At 52.8% G+C, this 20,179-nt stretch overlaps 1 protein-coding gene across 2 annotated transcripts in view; it reads right to left on the bottom strand.

Moving 5' to 3' along the window:
* GRM7 (glutamate metabotropic receptor 7) overlaps positions 1–20,179 on the bottom strand; it is a 165,802-nt gene that overhangs the window by 32,512 nt on the left and 113,111 nt on the right. For both annotated transcript variants that reach the window (XM_058812844.1, XM_058812843.1), the window contains exons 7-8: positions 17,781–17,920; positions 7,264–8,199 (exon numbers count right to left, since the gene is read on the bottom strand). In XM_058812844.1, the coding sequence (XP_058668827.1) occupies positions 7,264–8,199; positions 17,781–17,920 (1,076 nt within the window). The remainder of the gene's footprint in view (positions 1–7,263; positions 8,200–17,780; positions 17,921–20,179) is intronic.

The following is a 20,179-nucleotide window of genomic DNA, read 5'->3' as shown; positions in this document are numbered from 1 at the left end:
GCAAAGGCAGCTGTGCCCAGCTGTGCTGAGCTCAAAGGAGCCGATGCTGGTGTCAGAGCATCCCCAGATCTGTCTCCAGGATCCACAGAGGCCCTGCTGTGTGGAGAGGGGATTCCCTTTCCCGTGCCTGCAGCTTGGGGCTTTTCACTGATTTTGGAGGAACAGGCTGAAAGAGGGCAGGTTTAGATACCAGGAAGGAATTGTTCCTGCCAGGGTGGGCAGCCCTGGCACAGGTGCCCAGAGCAGCTGTGGCTGCCCCTGCATCCCTGGCAGTGCCCAAGGCCAGGCTGGACATTGGCCCTGGGCAGCTGGGACAGTGGGAGGGGTCCCTGCCATGGCAGGGGTGGCACTGGGGGGGATTTGGGGTCCCTTCACACCCGTTCCCTGGATAGCTGACTCCAGGGCTGAATGCTCCCTTCACCCTCAGTGGTTTGGGGCAGGATGGTGCCCTGGCAGTGCCCTGGGATGTCGCTCACTCTCTGTGTCACCCATGCCAAGCAAGACTTCCACTTCCCCTGGCCCTTCCTGCTCCTCCCCTGGCAGTTCTCCTTGTCCTTCCTTTTGTTCCTGTTTATTCTAAAGCAAACAGAAGGGAAGCTCCACTCCGGCCATGAGGGATGCTCCTTCTGCAGCGCTGCTCCATCTGGGGCCCTTTGCTCTCATCACCCACTCACAGGAGCTGCCAGGAGTGCTCAAGGACCAATTCCTGCTGCTGAAAGCCCCGATGACAGCAAAGCCTGACTCCAGCATCCACCTTCAGCGCGGAAATGAGAACCATCTGCCTAACTGCCATTGTACTGAAGGGCCCCTCCAGGCTCTGCTGCTGATGAGCTCAGAATCAGCAGCCATTATTTCTGCTCCAAACAGCAGATTGTGTTTGTACAACACAGGGGCAGAGCCTGGCTGAGCTCTGCTCTCTCACATCGGGCTGGGCTGGCTCTGTGTGCCCTGGGATGCTCTGCAGGGTGAGGAGCTCGCTCCAAACAAAGCAGCAGCAATGGGAGCTGGGGATTTCTGCAGCAGGACTCACCTGAGCTCCATCCCCAGCCCCAGCAGAGCCCCTGTGCTCCGGCTGAGCCCACAGGGACAATCCTGCAGGGCTGGCACAGGGAGTGCCCCACAGCACCCCCTGAGATGGGGCTCTCGTCAAACATGCACATGGAAGGGGATCAGGGCTGCAGGGATGGGTCAGTGCCTCTGGGAACCACCACTTACCCTGAGTAAACAGGGAATGCAAAATACTCATTAAAGTCACAGAATCACCTGTGGGATCACCAAATGCCACCATGAACCCACAGCAGCACCATGTTCATCACCTCCTGAGGTGCCACATTCACACTGGCTCTGGGCACCCAAGGGTGGTTTCACCATTCCTGTGGTGATACATGATCACAAACATGGACACTCAAACAAACTGACCCTCCCCTGTCTGCAGTCACTTATTCTGTGATGGATTCCTTCCTGACTGACTTTGAGGAGCTGTTCCATAACCCCACAGCCACAGCTCCCATTGGTGCCTGCCTCAGCCCACCCCGCTCAGCGTTAATCCCAGCACAGGGCTTGGCAAGGCTGAGCTTTCCTGGGCTGCCCCAGCCCCTCTCAGCGTTAATTCCAGCACAGGGCTTGGCAAGGCTGAGCTTTCCTGGGCTGCCCCAGCCATCCAGCCAGCTGGAAACCCCCAGCCCCTCTCAGCGTTAATCCCAGCACAGGGTTTAGCAAGGCTGAGCTTTCCTGGGCTGCCCCAGCCATCCAGCCAGCTGGAAACCCCCAGCCCTGCCCAGCAGCGGGGCAGGGTCTGTGCAAGGAAATGATGCCGTCAGGCCAGTGGGTTTGACACTCAGAGATATCACAAGGCAAGCACAGAGCAAAGTTTCACCAACACAGTAATTACTGCCCTGGACTCCACGGAGCTGTAATTATTTCCCGGTGAGGGGCTGTCAGCTCGTGCTGCAGATAAGAACTGTTGATAGGGCTGCCAGGGCCCGAGCAGGGCTGGCTTTTCAGATGCAAAACCCTCCTGGCAATGCTACGTTTTCCAAAAAAAAAAAAAAAAAGGAACAAAAAAAGTACGTGTCAACACTACGCATTAAACACCTACACGTTTTTCCCTTTAAAGATTGTGTTGCTTTTTAGCCAGAGGCAGTTAAGCACGCACCAGAAATCCCAGGGGAAAAGGGACCTTCCTTCCCCACTTCTCCTGTGTGACACAAAGGGTGAGCCCAGGGCAGGGGCAGCTGTGGGCTGCCCAGAGCTGGTGATGCCGAGAGCCACGGGCCAGGCTCACAGGTGGAATGGCACCAAAATGTTTCCAAATCTGCTGCTCCATCACACAGAGCCTGCCCGCACCTGGGGCTGGTGCAGAATGGTCACAGTGGAGATGGAGAAAGCTGGGGAGGAGCTGGTGCAGCTGCCAGGGCTGCCCCAGTGCCACGGAGGGAGCCTCAGGCTGGATTTTAGGAAAGGTTGATCCCCAGAGGGTGCTGGCAACTGCCCAGGGATGGGCACAGCCCCACAGCTCCAGGAGCCTTTGGACAGCCCTGCCAGGGATGCCAGGGTGGGATTTGGGGTGTCTGGGCAGGGCCAGGGGCTGGGCTGGGGGATCCCTTTGGGTCCCTCCCAGCTGAGGATATTCTCTGATTTCCACCTCTGTGATGCCCTCTCCCTTCTGGGCTCCATTTATGTTCCCATCTTCCAAACAATTTCCCTTTTCTGTCTCCTCAGGAATGGAAAAGGCTGGAATTATCACAGCAAAGAGATCCCTCAGTGCCAACGTCAGACATGAAAGCAGCCACTCAGAGGCTTCAAAAGGTCCCTGGTGACAGAGCAGCCCCTGGGGACAGGGATGAAGCCACTTCTGCTTAACTGAGCCCGTGTCCCCTGCGAGAGAGCAGCAAACCCCAGTGTAGTCCTGCTGCTCCCTGGCTGCTCCTAAAACCCAAACATTTCATCCCATGGCTTGGGGTTCATCCCCTGCCCTCCCTGCACAGCAAACCCAGCCTGGTCCTGCTGCTCCACGGCACAGAGAGCTCTCCAATAACCGAACATTTCAGTCCATGGGCTGGGGCTCATCACCAGCTCTGCCCTCCGTGCACAGCCCTGTGCCAGCCCCATCTGCTGTGCTGGTGGCACTGCTGGCTGGGGGAGCCCCCCCTGCCAGGTAATTATGTGGAACACGACTGTGGCCCTGGGCTCCTCCTGCTCAGTGTTTGCAATTAGGTTTTACTACAAAAGTACATATTAACATTAAAGGAGCATTACAATGCAGCAAATGTGATAAAGCAGAGCCACGTTACTGCACCTTCTGCTTCTGTTCTTCCAGGAATCATAATCACCGTTAATTTATGGTCTTCTGAGGAGCATCTAATTACTGCAATCAGCGCCTGTTTCACTCTGGGTGTGCACGTGTGCTCCTCCCTGCCTGTCAGTGCCTGCCCTGGCTGCACACAGACCAGACCTGCCTCCTCAGCGGCCCTGCAGCCTCCCTTTGCCTGGCAGTGCTGGGGGAATCCGTGCCAGGACCCAGCAGAGGCAGGAACCCCTTCCAGAGAGCCCTGCTGGGGGTTACAGCACTCTGGGGAACCTGTTCATTCCCAAATGTCTTTGCTTTGCCAGGACACCACGTGAGGAGCAGGGGCTCCTTCCCCAGCCATCCCTGGCACAGCAACCCCAGTGCCAGCTCCAGAACCTTCCCAAACCCCAGTGCCAGCTCCAGAACCTTCCCCAAACTCCAGGGCCAACTCCAGAACCTTCCCAAACTCCAGTGCCAACCCCAGATCTATTCCCAAACCCCAGTGCCAACCCCAGAACCTTCCCAAACTCCAGTGCCAACCCCAGAACCTTCCCAAACCCCAGGGCCAGCTCCAGAACCTTCCCAAACCCCAGTGCCAGCTCCAGAACCTTCCCAAACCCCAGTGCCAGCTCCAGAACCTTCCCCAACTCCAGGGCTAACCCCAGGACCTTCCCAAACCCCAGTGCCAGCTCCAGAACCTTCCCAAACCCCAGTGCCAACTCCAGAACCAGGCCAATGAGTGCAGGAGGTAACAAAGGAAATCTCACTGAGAACTTTACCCAGGAGCTGTGCTTGAAGTTTTTGTTCAGTTCTGCAGAAATTAGAACTGAAACCCCACAGACACTCAGAGGTTTCCACAAGGGTTTTAATACACTTTTCAGCAGTGTTGTTGTATAACTTGATAAAAACCTAGGCCAGGATCACCTTTGTAGTGAAGGTCATCAGCCTTCCAAAAATTCCACTGAGTATTTCACAGAACACCTAATTTCTCCTCAATTAAAGGTGGAACTCCAGTACTCCAAAGAAGTGGATTTTCTGGAGTACCCTGTGCTTTGAGGCTCTCCAGAGCTCGTGGAGGTCAGAACTGCCTGAGCTGAAGCTGCTCCTCAGTTCAGGCTTCACTCAGGACAGCTGCAGTGCCAGATCCCCAAATTCCAGGCTGCTCTCAGGGACACAGCCCAGGCTGGATGGAATTAGGAACTTCAGCATCTGAACATGCAGATAATGAAGTGAAAGTGCATCAATGAGAAATTCCTGGTGTCAGAATCCTCCTTTAAACAAAAATAATTTAAAAGATTGAAACAAAAGCTGCAATCCACAAGAGCTGTCCCTGTGAGAGCCCCAAATCATGGCAGAGCCAGGCACATTCCCTGGGAGCCTCAGAGCCTGGGTTCCTCCACCATCCCACAGTGTGAAACGCCAACAAATCTTGCATTAAATTCCTCCTAACTCCCAAATCCACACATGCAGAGTTGCTATAGCAACTGTCAGCCCAAGCCTTCCCAAGAGAGAAAATAAACGTGTGTCCTACCTGGCTAATTGGTATTTGTGTTACACAGAATTGAAGGGTAACTTAGTTCCACCAAAAAATAGAACGGAGACTGAAGTGCTCCTGTGCTAATGTGACATTATTTAATCTGAACAAGGAGCCATTTTGCATGTGCCTTCAAATTATAGTATTTATGGAACACTCAACACAATAAGTAAAAGTGTTGCTGCCAAATATGCCTGACTTGCCCTGCTTATTGATTTGAATAAAAGGGGCACTGAAAAAAATAGAGAAACAAGAAGGAAGGTGGAAGAGCTGATGGGATTAGGCACCTCAAATTTCATTACAAAACCTACAAACCCCCCCAGAAAACCCCAACAGTTTACAACTGAAAGTTATGCAGAAACAAGCTGATGGAAGGTGACAGCTCTTTTCCGTATTTCACCTTTTCCCCATTTCTCATCACTGCGGGAAGAGCAAAACTCCCAGGCAGGGCAACCACAGTGGCTGAACAGCAGTCACCCCTCACTCAGAGGCACAGCTAGAACTTTTTGAACTTTATAAAAGCCCTGAAGATCATTCAGGAGAAGAGCCCCACTGGCAGGATGTATTTCAGGAGCACTCTGACAGCTCTCCCTGGCTTGCAAACATCCAGCAATGCATTTGTTTAATCTCAGCACAATTACTAAATAAAAGCAATCAGAGCTCTGAGGCAGCAGAACCTCTCTGAAACATGAAAACATAACAATGACATCTCTGTCTCCATCTGAGAAAATGAGATTTTGGGGGAATATTCAGCTTCCCTGGGCACCCTGGGCCTCCCCACCCTCACAGGGTAGAATTCCTTCCAGATATCCAGTCTAAACTTCCCCTCCTTCAGCTGAAAGCCACAGTGGCTTTCCATCAAATACACTCTAAAGGAAGCACCTGTCCGAGCAGGGACAGCACAAACCCTGCCCCAGAGCTGGCACAGCATTTTCAGGATACACAATCCATCCAGGATAACACAGCCCAGAGCTGCACAGTGCCCAGGAAGGGAGAGCAGGACACACAGTACAGGATAACACAGCCCATAAATCAGAGCTGAGGCATAAATCACAGCCAGCCACACCTTCTCTCCATTTCTGATGTGGACAGAGAAACAGGGTGAGTGAACTCAAGCTGTAAAAATGTCTGATATCTGCTTTTACCACGTTCCACCTCTCCTGCTCCTCATGGCTCATCTTCATCCTGGAGAATCTCAGATTTCTGGCCTTCCTCCACCTGCTGCAGCAGCTCCTGCTTGAATTATTCACCTTTTATGAATCACCTGCAGCACTTTGCTCAGGGTTTGGTTTTTTGTTGTTGGAGGTGTTATTCTCTGCCCTGAACAAGGCAGGTGTTTACAATATGCCTTCCACCCAACAACATTTTGCTTGTATTTATAGATAGAATAAAATAAACCCATCCCCTGGAACCCCAGTGTTATATATAACCCCATTGCTCAGCTGAAGGGATCGTGCTGCATGAGACTTTCCAGCAGGTGCAATTTCCATTTCAGCAGACGTGCGTTCCTCAGCTAAGGCACAATATTTTCCAGAGGGAATATCTGACAGGAAATCAGTGGCAAGCACCAAAAAGCACAATCCCTGCACCCCCACCCAAAAGGAGTGCCAGAATAGGAGGAAAAGCATCAAAGCTCCTGCAGCACAGCCCTGGGCAGGGCAGGGCAGGAGGGGACAGCCCCAGGAGCAGGGGCTGGGCACCGAGCCTGGTCACAGAGCTCAGGAGCTGCACAGCCCTGTGGGGACGTGGGGACAGGGACACGGGGACAGGAACACAGGGACATGGGGACACAGGCTGGGCTGGGGTGGAGGGGTAAAACAGACTGACAGCAGTTCGGGACAGCCCAGTATCACCACTGCTCTCTAAATACTGGACGTGGTGGTGTTTGCCAAATCCCTCTGAAATGACAGCTTTTCTCCAGGGAGAAGTAAAGGTGAATCTGCATCATGGAGCATCAGCTGGAGCCGCTGGGCCCAGCCCCTGGAGCTCAGGACAGGCCCTTTACACCGTAGTGTAAATGTGTCCTGGAGCTGTTTGTGAGCAGAGCACTCATCACACTCCACACTGCCCTCAGCTCCAGAGGCACAGGAGCCCACCTGGGTATTTTTTTGACAGTTCTCCTGCTTACATCTTGTATTCAAAGTGATTTAGTTAGGAGATGTCTCTTTGTGGGTAATATGACAGCTAATTCCCACTTATCCTCCTGTAAAGAAACAATTGAAAAAGGTGCAACAATAAAACTAATGGCTAACGTGATTGCTATTGATCATTTGCCAGTTCTTTAAATGAATGGCCCACGAGCTAAACGGGGAAGGAAAACAGTGCCACAGATTGCCCTGAGTCAGGAACGAGCGGCTGGAGAGCTCAGCTGGAAATCCACGGAAATCTGAGCACCAGCACGTGGCTGCAAGCACAGCGGATCCTGGGCACTCTCACCTACCTTTTCTGCTGACTGGGCAGTGCCAAAAAATATTGGAATGAAGGCAAGCCATACTATACAGGTAGTGTACATAGTGAATCCAATGGGTTTGGCTTCATTAAAATTCTCCGGGACCCCCCGAGTCTTGATGGCATACACAGTGCACGTCACCATGAGCAGAATGCTATAGCCCAAGGAACAAATGATTTGTAGATCCGTAATGTCACACTTGAGCACTCCTCGCGCCTGCTCGGGGTTCATAGTTTTCTGCTCATCGTAATCCACGATGATGTTGGGCGGGTCCACCGCGAACCAGATGAAGACGCCCAGGAGCTGGACGGAGATGAGGCTGGAGGCGATGGCCAGCTGCGAGGTGGGGCTGATGAGCCGCGGCGCCGTCACCGACTTCTTGCCCTGCTCGAAGATGCGGTAGATGCGGTTGGTCTTGGTGAGCAGCGCCGCGTAGCTGATGCACATGCCCAGCCCCAGGAAGATCCTGCGGAAGGAGCAGACGGCCACGTCGGGCTTGGCGATCATCAGGAAGGTGATGATGTAGCACAGGAAGATGCCCGTCAGCAGCACGTAGCTGAGCTCGCGGCCCGAGGCGCGCACGATCGGCGTGTCGTTGTAGCGGATGAAGGTGGCCACCACGAAGATGGTGGCCACGATGCCCAGCATGGCCAGGAAGACGGGGATGACGGCCCAGGGCGAGTGCCACTCCAGCTTGATGATGGGGATGGAGCGGCAGCCGGTGCGGTTCTCGTTGGGCCGCTCGTTGTAGGAGCACAGCAGGCAGGTGACCTCATCGGCCTGGTACTGGTACCCGTCACACAGCTCGCAGTGCCAGCAGCACGGCATGCCCTTCACCATCTTCTTCCTCTCGCCCGGCCGGCACGGCTGGCTGCACACCGAGGGGGGCACGGCGCGCACGCCCCCGCCCCACTGCATCTCCTCAATCTGGGGAAGGGACAAACAGGCTTGGGGTTAGGCCTGGCTTAGGGCTGGCTGCACACCGAGGGGGGCACAGAACACACATCCCCGCCCCACTGCATCTCCTCAATCTGGGGAAGGGACAAACAGGCTCAGGGTTAGGCCTGGCTTAGGGCTGGCTGCATACACACAGAACACACCCCACTGCATCTCCTCAATCTGGGGAAGGGACAAACAGGCTCAGGGTTAGGCCTGGCTTAGGGCTGGCTGCATACACACAGAACACACCCCACTGCATCTCCTTGATCTGTGGGAAGGGACAAACAGGGTCAGGGTTAGGGTGGGGTTAGGGCTGGCTGCATACACACAGAACACACCCCACTGCATCTCCTCAATCTGGGGAAGGGACAAACAGGCTCGGGGTTAGGCCTGGGTTAGGGCTGGCTGCATACACACAGAACACACCCACTGCATCTCCTGATCTGTGGGATGGGACAAACAGGTCAGGGTTAGGCCTGGCTTAGGGCTGGTTTAGGCCTGGCTGCACACCGAGGGAGGCACGGCCCACACCCTGCCGCCCCACTGCATCTCCTCCATCTGTGGGACAGGGACACACACAGGGTCAGGGTTAGGGCTGGCAGCCACAGACTGAGCTGGGAATGAAGGGAGGGAACTCAGGGGAGCCCCAACACACAAACCCTGAGTGGATAAAGTTCCCACGGGCACAGTCCCAAAGCCACACCCTGGGGCCTCTGTGTGAGCCCTAACTGTGCTCACTGCCTCCATTCCCCATTTCTATTGCTCGCTAAGTCTGAGGGAATGACATCCAAGCATGGATAAACCACATGAGCATTATAACAACACTGCAAACCTCAAGGGAAGGCAGGACTTAGACTTGCAAGGCTGCTTCTCACAAACCTTGGGGCTTCTTACCGAGACAGAGCAGAGACCTCCCCTCCTGGAACTGCTACTGACCAGGAGAAGGTGTGAAATGAGGTGGGAATGTGTTTCTATAGGGCATGGGATCAGTGAGAATGGGGGAGGCTCTGCCACACAAGCCAGGAGAGAAATATGAAGGACAAAGAAAATGGTCATCACTGAAAAAAGCAACAATTAGATAATATTTAATTTCAAAGTCACATTCAGCTTTTGAAATACCGCATGTGCTTCTGGGAATGCAAATGATAAATGATTACATTAAATACAGGGAAAGTCTCACTTACTCGGCAGTCTGCAGAGTCTTGAACCCCAAGGCAGGCAACAAAGGCTCCCAAGGACTGTGGAAAACTGGACTCACAAATCATTTCAAATGTGCCTCACTAAAGCCACTCCCCAGCCGCCAAGAACAAGGAAGGTTTAGCACTGGAGCCCCAGACTGGAAGCCTGGAAGGCCCTGGCATTCCCAGCACCAGGTACCAGCCCAGCAGCACCTCAGTGGCTCCAGCAGCTGCTCTGTGTGTGTCCTTTCCAAACATATAACCTGACCCCCTGGCATAGATGTGAATGAGTGTCATCAAAAACAACATTTCAGCTATTTTTCCTTAGGTCACTTAAGTGCTGACAAGCTCCATGATTTTCCCTACAAGCAGTCAAAGTTCTCAGATGAGTTTCTTGGATCAGCTGCCTTAATTATTCATACAGAGAGGAAGACTTGGATGGGCAAGTCTTAAATTGAAGAATTAACTTGCACTTTCCTAATTTAAATCAAAATAGATCCTGTATCATCTTCATTTCATATTTGTGAAAACACAAACCCTGAAGTTGTCACACTCTGCTCACACTGGAGTACCAAGAGTCTTTCTGTGAATGCTGTAAAAATAATCCCTCAATAATGAGAGATATTCTAGAGGTCTGCTCCTGAAGAGAGGGATTGGATCCCTGCATCCCTGGGAAGGAAGGATGCTCTCCCTGCTCCCACCCATCCCCAGCTCCTGAATGCCTCCACTGCATCCACTCCCAATATACATTCTCATTATGTTCACTATAGAACAAACATTAACAAGAAATGCTTAGTCTGTCTCATAAGGCCTAATGTAATTGTTCATGTTAATGAATAAAGTAACTCAATATCTGGGGATAATTCAAACATTGCTGCTTTGCTTCCCTCCGCCACAAACATTTCCACAATAAGCTATTTGTTCTGAACTTAATTGTTTCGTGCAATGTTTGATTAAAATAAAAATCAGTACAAAAATAATTACATTAGTGGTAATTAACCTACTCAGGGAAGAAAATAGCCACGTTCCCTGATCCCACTTTCATAATGATGGTGCCATTAATTTCAGGGACACACAGCAGCCAGCAGCGAGGACTGGGCTCAGATTTATTGCCACCTCCAGACTGCAGCTCCTAACTCAGCACTTCAGACATTTGTGTATATTCCACTTTGCAGACAGCAATATTTGCATGACTTAGCTCTTCAGGCTCAGCTATTAATGTCTTGTAATTAGCTTCTAAATCCAGGGATTTACCGTGATAATGGTTTTAAGCTAAGAATATGTCAATAACACATCCTCGGCAGAGTCTTCTGCAAAATATCAACTGAAACCCCTGAAGAGATAACAGTGGTGATAAGCCAGAGAGAATGCTGCTCCAGCTGCAGTGGGAACTCACAATGCTCCATCTCATCCCATTATCCCATTCCTTCCCATCCCATTATTCCATGCCATGCCATGCCATCCTATCATCCCATCCCATCCCAAAATTCCATCCCAATATCCTATAATCCCTTCCCCTCAATCCCATTTCATGCCATGCCATCCCATCCCATGGACCCCATTATCCCATCCCATCATCCCAGCCCCTCCATGGGGTCCCCAGCACAGTCCCAGCCCAGTCCCTGGGTGCTCCCTGCTCCTCCCAGAGCCACCCCAGCACTGCTCTGTCACCCCAGGAGGGGCAGAGCTCTCTCCCACCTCCTCTTTGGGGTTCCCACAAGAATCAATTCTCAACCCTCTTTATTTCCCTTTCATTTCTACTCCTCCTTTGTCTTTTGTCACCTTTTTCCAGCAGCCCTGCTGCTCTGCCCCAGCAGCACTGAGAACTCTCAGAGCACCATCTTTAATGAGATCCAAGGGCCATTTGTTCTACATTAAAGCAAGGACATTGCCAGCACACCACTGATGGAGGGAAAAATGCTTAATCCACAGTTTTTGCAAAAATGCTTATTATTATGCATTTCTGTTGACGCACAATAAAATGGAAAATTAATTATTTTAATGCTTTTATATCTGCCTACAGCTTTGTGTTGTCTTCTCACTAATGGAAGGGGGTGGACCATGCATCTTCAGTATTCATCCTGCAGCCCCTGCATAATATTTTCTTAATTGAAAAAAGAGCATATGCTTCCAAATGTGTATTTATAACACACAGCTCTTGTCTCTTTAAATGGATAGGTTAGGGCAAAACTATCTTCTGAAAGCAGAGCTAATCCAAGACAACTTTTTATCCTAAAGTGGCTTAGAATGAGGGAAAATCTGAATTATCCCAGAATCCCAAACTGGCTTGGACATCAAATCCCACCCAGTGCCACCCTGGCATGGCAGGGACACCTCCCACTGTCCCAGGTGCTCCCAGCCCCAATGTCCAGCCATTATTGTCCATCCTGTGAACAACTAGCTGGGGACACTCTGAATTCCACATCACACCTCTGATATTACAGCCCTGCTGCAGAAATCAGTGCTCAAGGACATTTAATAGATTATTTCTGACCCACTCCACACATGTGGCCTGTCAGGAACTCTGTGCCCTGCTCAAACACTGCAGCTCTGAGGGCTGCTCACACGGGCTGATGTGAGCAGAGCTCTCAATCAGCTTTGTGGAATTTCTCTCTGCTCCCTGAAGCAAACAGGCACAATCTGACACATCTGTCATAATTTCTGCTCCACCACCCTCGGCACTGGCATCCGTGTGGGACCAGAATTTCATTTTGCAAACACAGCTGGGTCATGTTGGGGATCTACAGAAGCAGCTCGAAGCCAAGAGCTCCCAGAGCTGCTCACGCAGTTTATTAAAGGAGTTTGCTTGCAGATTTGATCAACACAAATGGAGACAAAGCAGCAAGGCTTGGCTGCTGTAATTGTCACCAGGCTCTTGGCACCGCTGGCAGGTGCCAGCCCCTGATGTGCCACTGGAACCTGGGGCAGCTGCAGTCCCTGCAGCCCTGCTGAGTGCCCCAGGGCTGGCAGGCAGTGCCAGGCTCTCAGCACTCACAGGGACGGGGATGTTCAGCTGCCACCTCCTCCCAGAGTGACCAACAAGGGGAGGTGGGAAAGGAGACCCCGAACAGGGAACAGCACGGGTGCCTGGAGTGCCCTGCAGACACAAACCCCACACTGGCCTCTGCAGACACCAACCCCACACTGCTGACACCCCTCTCAGACAGAAATCACTCTCACATTGCTGTGCAGGACTGGGGGTTTCAGCCACACTCCCCATTCCAGCTCAGTCCCAGTTGTACAGGATCTGGTTGTTTCAGCCTCACTCCCCCTGGAGCAGCAGCAACCAGCACATGGCCTTTGAAAAGTCCCCTTCCACTTCATGCTGCAAGTTGAGATCATTAAAGGTGTTTGTGCTGCTCAGGGCTGACATGAGCAATGAGAGATTGCAGAATTTAACGAGGGAACCAAACAAACAAGATCCACTCCTGCAGCACATGGCAGGGCTGCTGCCAGCTGGGCACGGGGGCACTGGGGCAGTTCCAGGGATGGGGGCACCCTCAGCTCCTCCGTGGGTCACAGAGCCTGGGCTCAGACAGGCCCAGCCTGGCCAGGGCTGTGACACAGCTGCACGTCCCTCTGCAGGACTGGGCACCAGCAGCATCAGTGCTGGGAAATGATCCCCACCACTGCACTGCACACACCCACAGGGAGTGGCACTGCCACCTGTGCCACCACTGCACTGCACACACCCACAGGGAGTGGCACTGCCACCTGTGCCACCACTGCACTGCACACACCCACAGGGAGTGGCACTGCCACCTGTGCCACCACTGACCGAGGTGACACCTGCAGGGACAGGAGCAGGCAGCAGGACACACAGAGTGTCCCCAACACTGCCAAAGCCAGAAACTCCATCTACCCTGAACACATTCTGCTCCAAAGGAAAAACCCAAAACCCAGCAAAAACCCAAGAAAACAAGGAACAGAAATCAATTTGAAGGTGTTATTTTAGACAAATACCATCTGTTGGCAGAATATTCCTGAGCAACAAACAGCACTGGAGAGGTGCTTGGATGCAATTCCAACTCGAATATTTCATCAGAAAAAGGCAGGTACAGCCAGGTCTCTTGCCAGCAGGTTAGACAGTTAATTACTCTCTTCACCAGCTCACTATTCATAACATTTATTTCCAAACTCCCTAACAGAGATGTTTATGGCATGTAAATTGATTAGCCTGAGCCCAAACAGATTCAGGAGGTGTTGAAGTGAGCAGGTTTCACATAAATTGCACAGAGGATTACAGAATTACTCTGTAATGTGCTTCTGTTTGTGGGGAAAAAAGGATTGGAGGGTGGAATTTCCATCCTGTGTCAGTGTCCCTGACAGGAACAAAAATGTTCCTGATCCCAAGCAGGGCTTTATATCACACTCTGCTCCTCATGGCAAAGAGCAGCTCCCAGCTGCCTGCACAGGGAACAGGGAGTTATCCAGGGGCAGGGAATTATCCAGGGGCCCACACCACATCCTTAGGGGTTGAGGAGGAGAGCAGGCCCATGAACAGCTGTGTCCATGGAACCACACTGATCATCATCAATCCCATCTATCTCCAGTGCCTCCAGCCCGCGGGGCAGGGTCCCAGCAGCCCAGGGATGGGGAGATCCCTGCACCCCCTGGCCCCAGGAGCAGTTCATGTCCATGGGCAGCAGCCCAGCCAGGTCTCTGCAGCCCCAGCACAAGGCCAACACCTGGAAAGAGCAGGTTCAACAATTTCACAGGGAATGTTCCCTTCACCTATTGATTTTGGCAGTTCTGGGATCCTTGCTCAGGGAATGGGATGGGAAAACATAATAAACCTGGGAGCTGCTGAGTTAACTGTACCTGCAGGAAGAGAAGCAATATCCCCAAATTTCCCAGGAGAACCTGTGCTTCCTCTAGGAGCCATCCATTTCCTCCTCCTTCAGGCACACCAGTTCCTCCAGGAGAGATGTGTTTGTGTTTGTGTCAGGCACCTCCAAGCAGGAGAAGCTGCATTTTTGGAGCCAGCAATGGATGGGAGCTGCTCAGGCAGCTCCTCACACTCCTCCAGTGCCCCTTGTCCAGCAGCCCCAAAGACCTGTCCCCTGGCCATGCTGCCCTCAGCCAAGCTCCCATTTCCTGCTGCTGGAACCACACAAGCCTCAGACACAAAGGAAAACCCAGCCTGACAACAAACTGAAATGAGCCACTGGAAAAGCAAACCAGCCCAAACCTAACTCCTCATCCTCCCCAGGGCACACTGGCTCCTCTCCTCCAGCAGCACCTCTGCATTTCAAACAGCTCTCCTGTGGCCAGGGGATCTCTTTCCAGCCAAGTGCACCAGGCGCATCTCTCCAGCCTCAGTGCATCAGGCACACTTCTCCAGCCTCAGTGCATCAGGCACATTTCTCCAGCCCAAGGGCACCAGGTGTGTCTCTGCCTCCCACAGGAGCTGTGCTGCAGCAGGGATGGAGCTGGCCAAGCTCTGAGCCTGAATCCAGGGCAGGAGGGTGTCAGCCACGAACACTGCACCCCAAACCTGCCTGCAGCAGTGACAGGGGCTGGCAGAGCTTGGCACAGCCCTCACCTGGCCCCCAATGGTGGGAGACGGGTGGGGGCACCTCAGCATCACAGCCCTGCTGCAGGGAGAGCAGAGCACTGCCACGGCTGTGCGTGGAGCCCTGGCCAAGGCCAGTGAAATCAGACATCTGCTCATTTTATCCTTGCATGGACACTGAAACACAGCCAAAGCTGCCACTGAACCGCGCCCTGGGCGCTGGGCACAGCTCTGCTGGGCTGGCTGCTGCCAAGCAGGCAGAGGAAAAGGGGTGATTGCTCTGCCCTCACATCAATTGCTGTGTCCCAGGTTTGCTGCAGTGAAAGTCATCAAATGTTCTGTTATCTGGCCTGAGATACAGACAGCCCCAGGTAATTAATACAGCCAGGTTCATCAACAACAAGAAAACAGAGCAGATTTGGGGAGTCCCAAGAAGTTGCTAAAGCTCTCCTCAGTCTGTCTGCCAACACAAGCACAAGAGAGTGTTGTTACTCTGCAATCTAACATGGAAAAATCTGGTTCCACTCTCCAGATTATTACAGAGAATAAAGTACCATGAACGGGAAGATGACCTTGTTGAAGGCACCCACAAGAGCCTGCAGAGCAATCCCACAGTGAAACATTTCTGGTCCTTCCTGGAATGAGGATGATGAGAAAGAAGAAAATCTTTACTCACCGAGCTGCTGTCCTGCAGTTCCTGCCCCTGGATGTGCAGGGTCCTTACCTGTGGAGTGTGCAGAGCCTTCCCCATGCCCAGGGGATGCAGACACCCAGGAGGGACAAAGCCCCAGGGACACAAAGCACCACACAGAGCTGCCCCCTCCAACCTGCACCAAACACCCCTGGCTCTCCCCTCTGGTGTTGTATTTGAAAATAAGGACTGGGAAACATCCCCTGAAGAGTTATTGCCACAATAATTACTGAGGACAAATCGCATCCTCTGGTAGCTTTCCCTGGGATGTATTAAATAGAATTTATTTTGGTTATTTCCAGGAATCCTTGGCTTCTCTAGACGCCACAATTGTCCTTATTATTGTAAGAAATAATCCAATAATACAAAAGGGACCGTCTTAGATATATATTTGTGTGAGAAACCGGGACACTTGAGTGATTAGAAGGGAAGTCAGTGAGAGAATCTCAGCTACTGATATGACCCTGTGGCCATGAGGCTACAAGGGTGAGGAAAGAAATCTTTTTATGGAAACATTTAACACAACAACAGGAATACAAATCAAGCTCCATTAATTTAGCTTTAAATTTGAATGGATCAGGATGTGCAGTTTACATAAAGAAGGACTTGCTTAATAAAATATTAATATTTTTTGCTAAAGAACTGTAAATTGCAAGTTAATATAGGTTTCCTTATATAGAACATCAAAAGTTGAAAAGCACTGAAAGAGCAAATCAAACACAGAAAATAAAAATGGGCCAAAATTCAAGGAGAGTGAAATATTGTGTGTGGTCAGCCTCCAAGAGTGAGCCCTCAGTGACCCACATTAATTACTTGGTTTAACAAAAACCATGGAAACATTAAAAATAGGAAGTGTGGGGGCTTTGGTTCCATACCAGGGGGTGGCTGTGACCCTGTGGGCAGCCCAGGCGTCCCCACAGGTCACAGGGCCAGCCCCAAATGTGACACCGGGTCCAGAGAGAGACCCAGGCTGGGAGAATCCCTTGGGTCACCCTGGGGTCACCCCCTGTGTCACCCCAGCGTGTCCTGGCCACCTCTGGAGGGTGTCAGGGCTGTGCCATGTCCCACAGCCTGTCCTGTCCCCCTTGCAGAGGAGATGTGGCAGCAGGGGCACAGAAGGGGCCCCAGCACACCAAGCATTCCCCATGTCCCTGGGCTGGGAGGGCTGGCTGAGGGAGGAAACCCTTGTTCCACAAATACCCAGCAATGCCTTGATCCTCCTTGTTGGTAACGCTCCACAGGGATCCTGCAGCCAGCCGGGGCACAGGGCAGGCACAAAGTAAAGCTGGAACCCTGCCCCAGGAGCCCAGGCAAAGTGCCCAAAGCCAATCAGGGACCCTGCACCCAGCCAGGGCACAGGCCAGGCTCGGGGGATGAGGCTGACACGGTCCCCAGCTCTCCCACCCACCAGCCCTGGGGATTTTCTGGGAAACATCAAAGTGTGTTTCAGCACCTGCTCCCACGTGCCAGCTTTCCTTCAGGCATCATCCCACAAAGGGATGCCCACCTCATCCACAGGGTTAAAAACACCACTGGAAAAGTGACTCACTGCAAACACATTTCGTTCCAGCCTTCCAAAGACAAGGAAAACCAAAAAGCATCCGCAAGTGAAAGCTCAGTGGTTTCAAACTACAACAAACCACAGCTCCATTTCCCAAGCTGGCACCTGGGGACTGCAGCCACGCAGCAGCAATAAAATTTACATGAGCACCTCGTGTCTGTGTCAGTCTGAGGAGCTCTGGCTCTCTGGGTACAGGGAGAAGCTGCAGGACAGGGGAGAGGGAGACTGTGCAGAACCCCCAGTGTGGGGCTGTGAGGACATGGCCAAGGTCCCTGCTGGTTATAGAGCCCATGGCCAAGGTCCCTGCTGGTTATAGAGCCCATGGCCAAGGTCCCTGCTGGTTATAGAGCCCACAGCAAAGGTCTCTGCTGGTTATAGAGCCCACAGCAAAGGTCCCTGCTTGTTATAGAGCCCATGGCCAAGGTCCCTGCTGGTTATAGAGCCCATGGCCAAGGTCCCTGCTGGTTATAGAGCCCACGGCCAAGGTCCCTGCTGGTTATAGAGCCCATGGCCAAGGTCCCTGCTGGTTATAGAGCCCACAGCCAAGGTCCCTGCTGGTTTGGGTGCCCATAGCCAAGGTCCCTGCTGGTTTGGGTGCCCATAGCCAAGGAGAGGGGCACTCACATTGAGCTGCAGGTCGTCTGTCCACTGCCCCACCAGGCGGTAGCCGGGCGTGCTGGTGTTGCTGCTGTGGAACTGGAAGATGTCGTAGCGCCCTGGGGCGTCGCCGTTCTTGTTGAACATCACTGGAGTGCCAGCACTGCCTGGGGAAGGAAACCAGACAAAATCCAACCACCCAGCAACAAAGCTTTACCCAGTCTTTGAGCCTTCACACTGGAAACATGTCCCAGGCCGAGGCCACCATCCCACAGCCATCCAAAGGGGACACGCTGGGACACTGCCACCGCCCAGCCCTGTCCCACAGAGCCACCATCCCTGCCCTACCCTGCTGTCTGTAACAAACACAGCAAGGCCAGGTGAGCCCTGCCTCACCCTGCTCTGCCCAAGGCCAAAAACAGCAGGAGGCTTTTCTTCCTGCCTCCCGTCTCCCTGTCCTCAGGGAGTTCTCCAGTGAAACCACTCCTGTGAACGCAGCCTCTAAATGCTGCTTGCCCCCTTCAGAAAATGGCCCATCTGCTCCTGAGAGATGCTGCTGTCAGAAGCCAGCCTGGCTCTGGTGAGTCTTGAATGCATCCAGAAACAGGAACCATTGGCATCCTCCTCCACAGTGTCCATTCCTGTCATGGGGGTGGGAGAGGACAGAGCAGCCTTGGGAACAGCAGTCCTGGTGGATTCTCTTGTCCAGGAAGGGCACTCCTTGTGCACTCCCTTCTCCAGGCCCTGTGGCACTACCACAGGAGTGTCCTGGGCAGACCCAGAGCAGGACCCTGAATTAACTTGATTTACCATGTAAATGGTAAATAATACCATTTAATAAATGGTAAATAATACCAGTCACTCCAGTGACAAACACAGGTAAGTGCAGGACAAGAGAGCCCCAACCCCTCCTGTGCTGGCCAAGCCTGGATCTGCTCTGACACCTGAGCCCCAGGTGAGCTCTCAGCAGGACAGACACCTGCATTTAATCAGCACAGCCCTGCTGGGAACCCTCCCAGGAGGAGAACCAAAGCGCTGCCTCATTTCCTCACAGCTCCAGCAGCACCTTCCAGGGTGACATTTATTTCCAGACATATTAAAATAGGCTGTGGTGGGGTAGAGTAATATTGTGTCAAGATTGAAGATTATGACAATCCTCCAGCATATCTATATTCAAAGCTTCCTCCTCCTAACTTTTTTTCCCTAAAGCAATGAAAAATCTCTCCTGTTGTAGCACTGAACTTTAAGATTATCGTTTTCTTCATGATTCCCATTCTTCATTGAATTCCGGGGAGTGAAAAAAAAGATTTGAAGGAGTGAATTAGCATAGTCTCCATTCCAGCCCTGGTAAATTGTTTCCTGTCTCTCCTACAATCCTCTGAGATCAGATACAAATTCAGTTCAAAGGCTGGTACAGAAAATCTCCCACTGAAATCTCTCCTGGCTGGTTCCTTGCGAGCACCAGGCAGATATTTAATTGTCATTACAGATTCATGCAGCCAGAATACATCAGAGTGGAAACACTCAGAGTCAATCAGCAGTGGCTGTAATTCCTCGGCTCCTCAGGAAAGGCAGCAAAGTGCTCAGTGGGATTTGGCTGATCACCACTCTTAGGGCTGCTTAGGGTGAGTTAGGCTCAGCTTTGTCAGAGCTGACAAGAAAGGGACACCTGGAACGGCAGGAGCTCAGGTGAGCTCCCAAAATGCAACAGACACACGCAGGAAGGTGCAGGGCTGGTCCAGGGCTGCTGCTCAGGAGGCAGGTGGGGGATGGACCCCACTGTCACAGCCACGCCAAAGCCAGTTCAGAGACAAACCCTCGGGGATGCAGCCAAGAACACAGCACAGGCACCCCAAACCCCAGCAAAGGCACTGAAAGGGACCTGGGGTGGCCGTGGGGGCAGCAGGGGGGCACAGCACCATGGGCTGGAGGCCTAAAGGGACCCCACAGGCACAGCACCGTGGGCTGGGGGCCTGCAGAGACCCCACAGGCACAGCACTGTGGGCTGGGGGCCTGCAGAGACCCCACAGGCACAGCACTGTGGGCTGGGGGCCTGCAGAGACCCCAAAGGCACAGCACTGTGGGCTGGAGGCCTAAAGGGACCCCAAAGGCACAGCACCGTGGGCTGGGGGCCTGCAGAGACCCCAAAGGCACAGCACTGTGGGCTGGGGGCCTAAAGGGACCCCATAGGCACAGCACCGTGGGCTGGAGGCCTAAAGGGACCCCAAAGGCACAGCACCATGGGCTGGAGGCCTAAAGGGACCCCAAAGGCACAGCACCATGGGCTGGAGGCCTAAAGGGACCCCAAAGGCACAGCACCGTGGGCTGGGGGCCTGCAGAGACCCCACAGGCACAGCACTGTGGGCTGGGGGCCTAAAGGGACCCCAAAGGCACAGCACTGTGGGCTGGGGGCCTGCAGAGACCCC

This window comes from Ammospiza caudacuta, chromosome 12, assembly GCF_027887145.1.
Source record: "Ammospiza caudacuta isolate bAmmCau1 chromosome 12, bAmmCau1.pri, whole genome shotgun sequence".
NCBI lineage: Eukaryota > Metazoa > Chordata > Aves > Passeriformes > Passerellidae > Ammospiza > Ammospiza caudacuta.
This window is presented reverse-complemented; position numbering and strand designations above follow the sequence as displayed.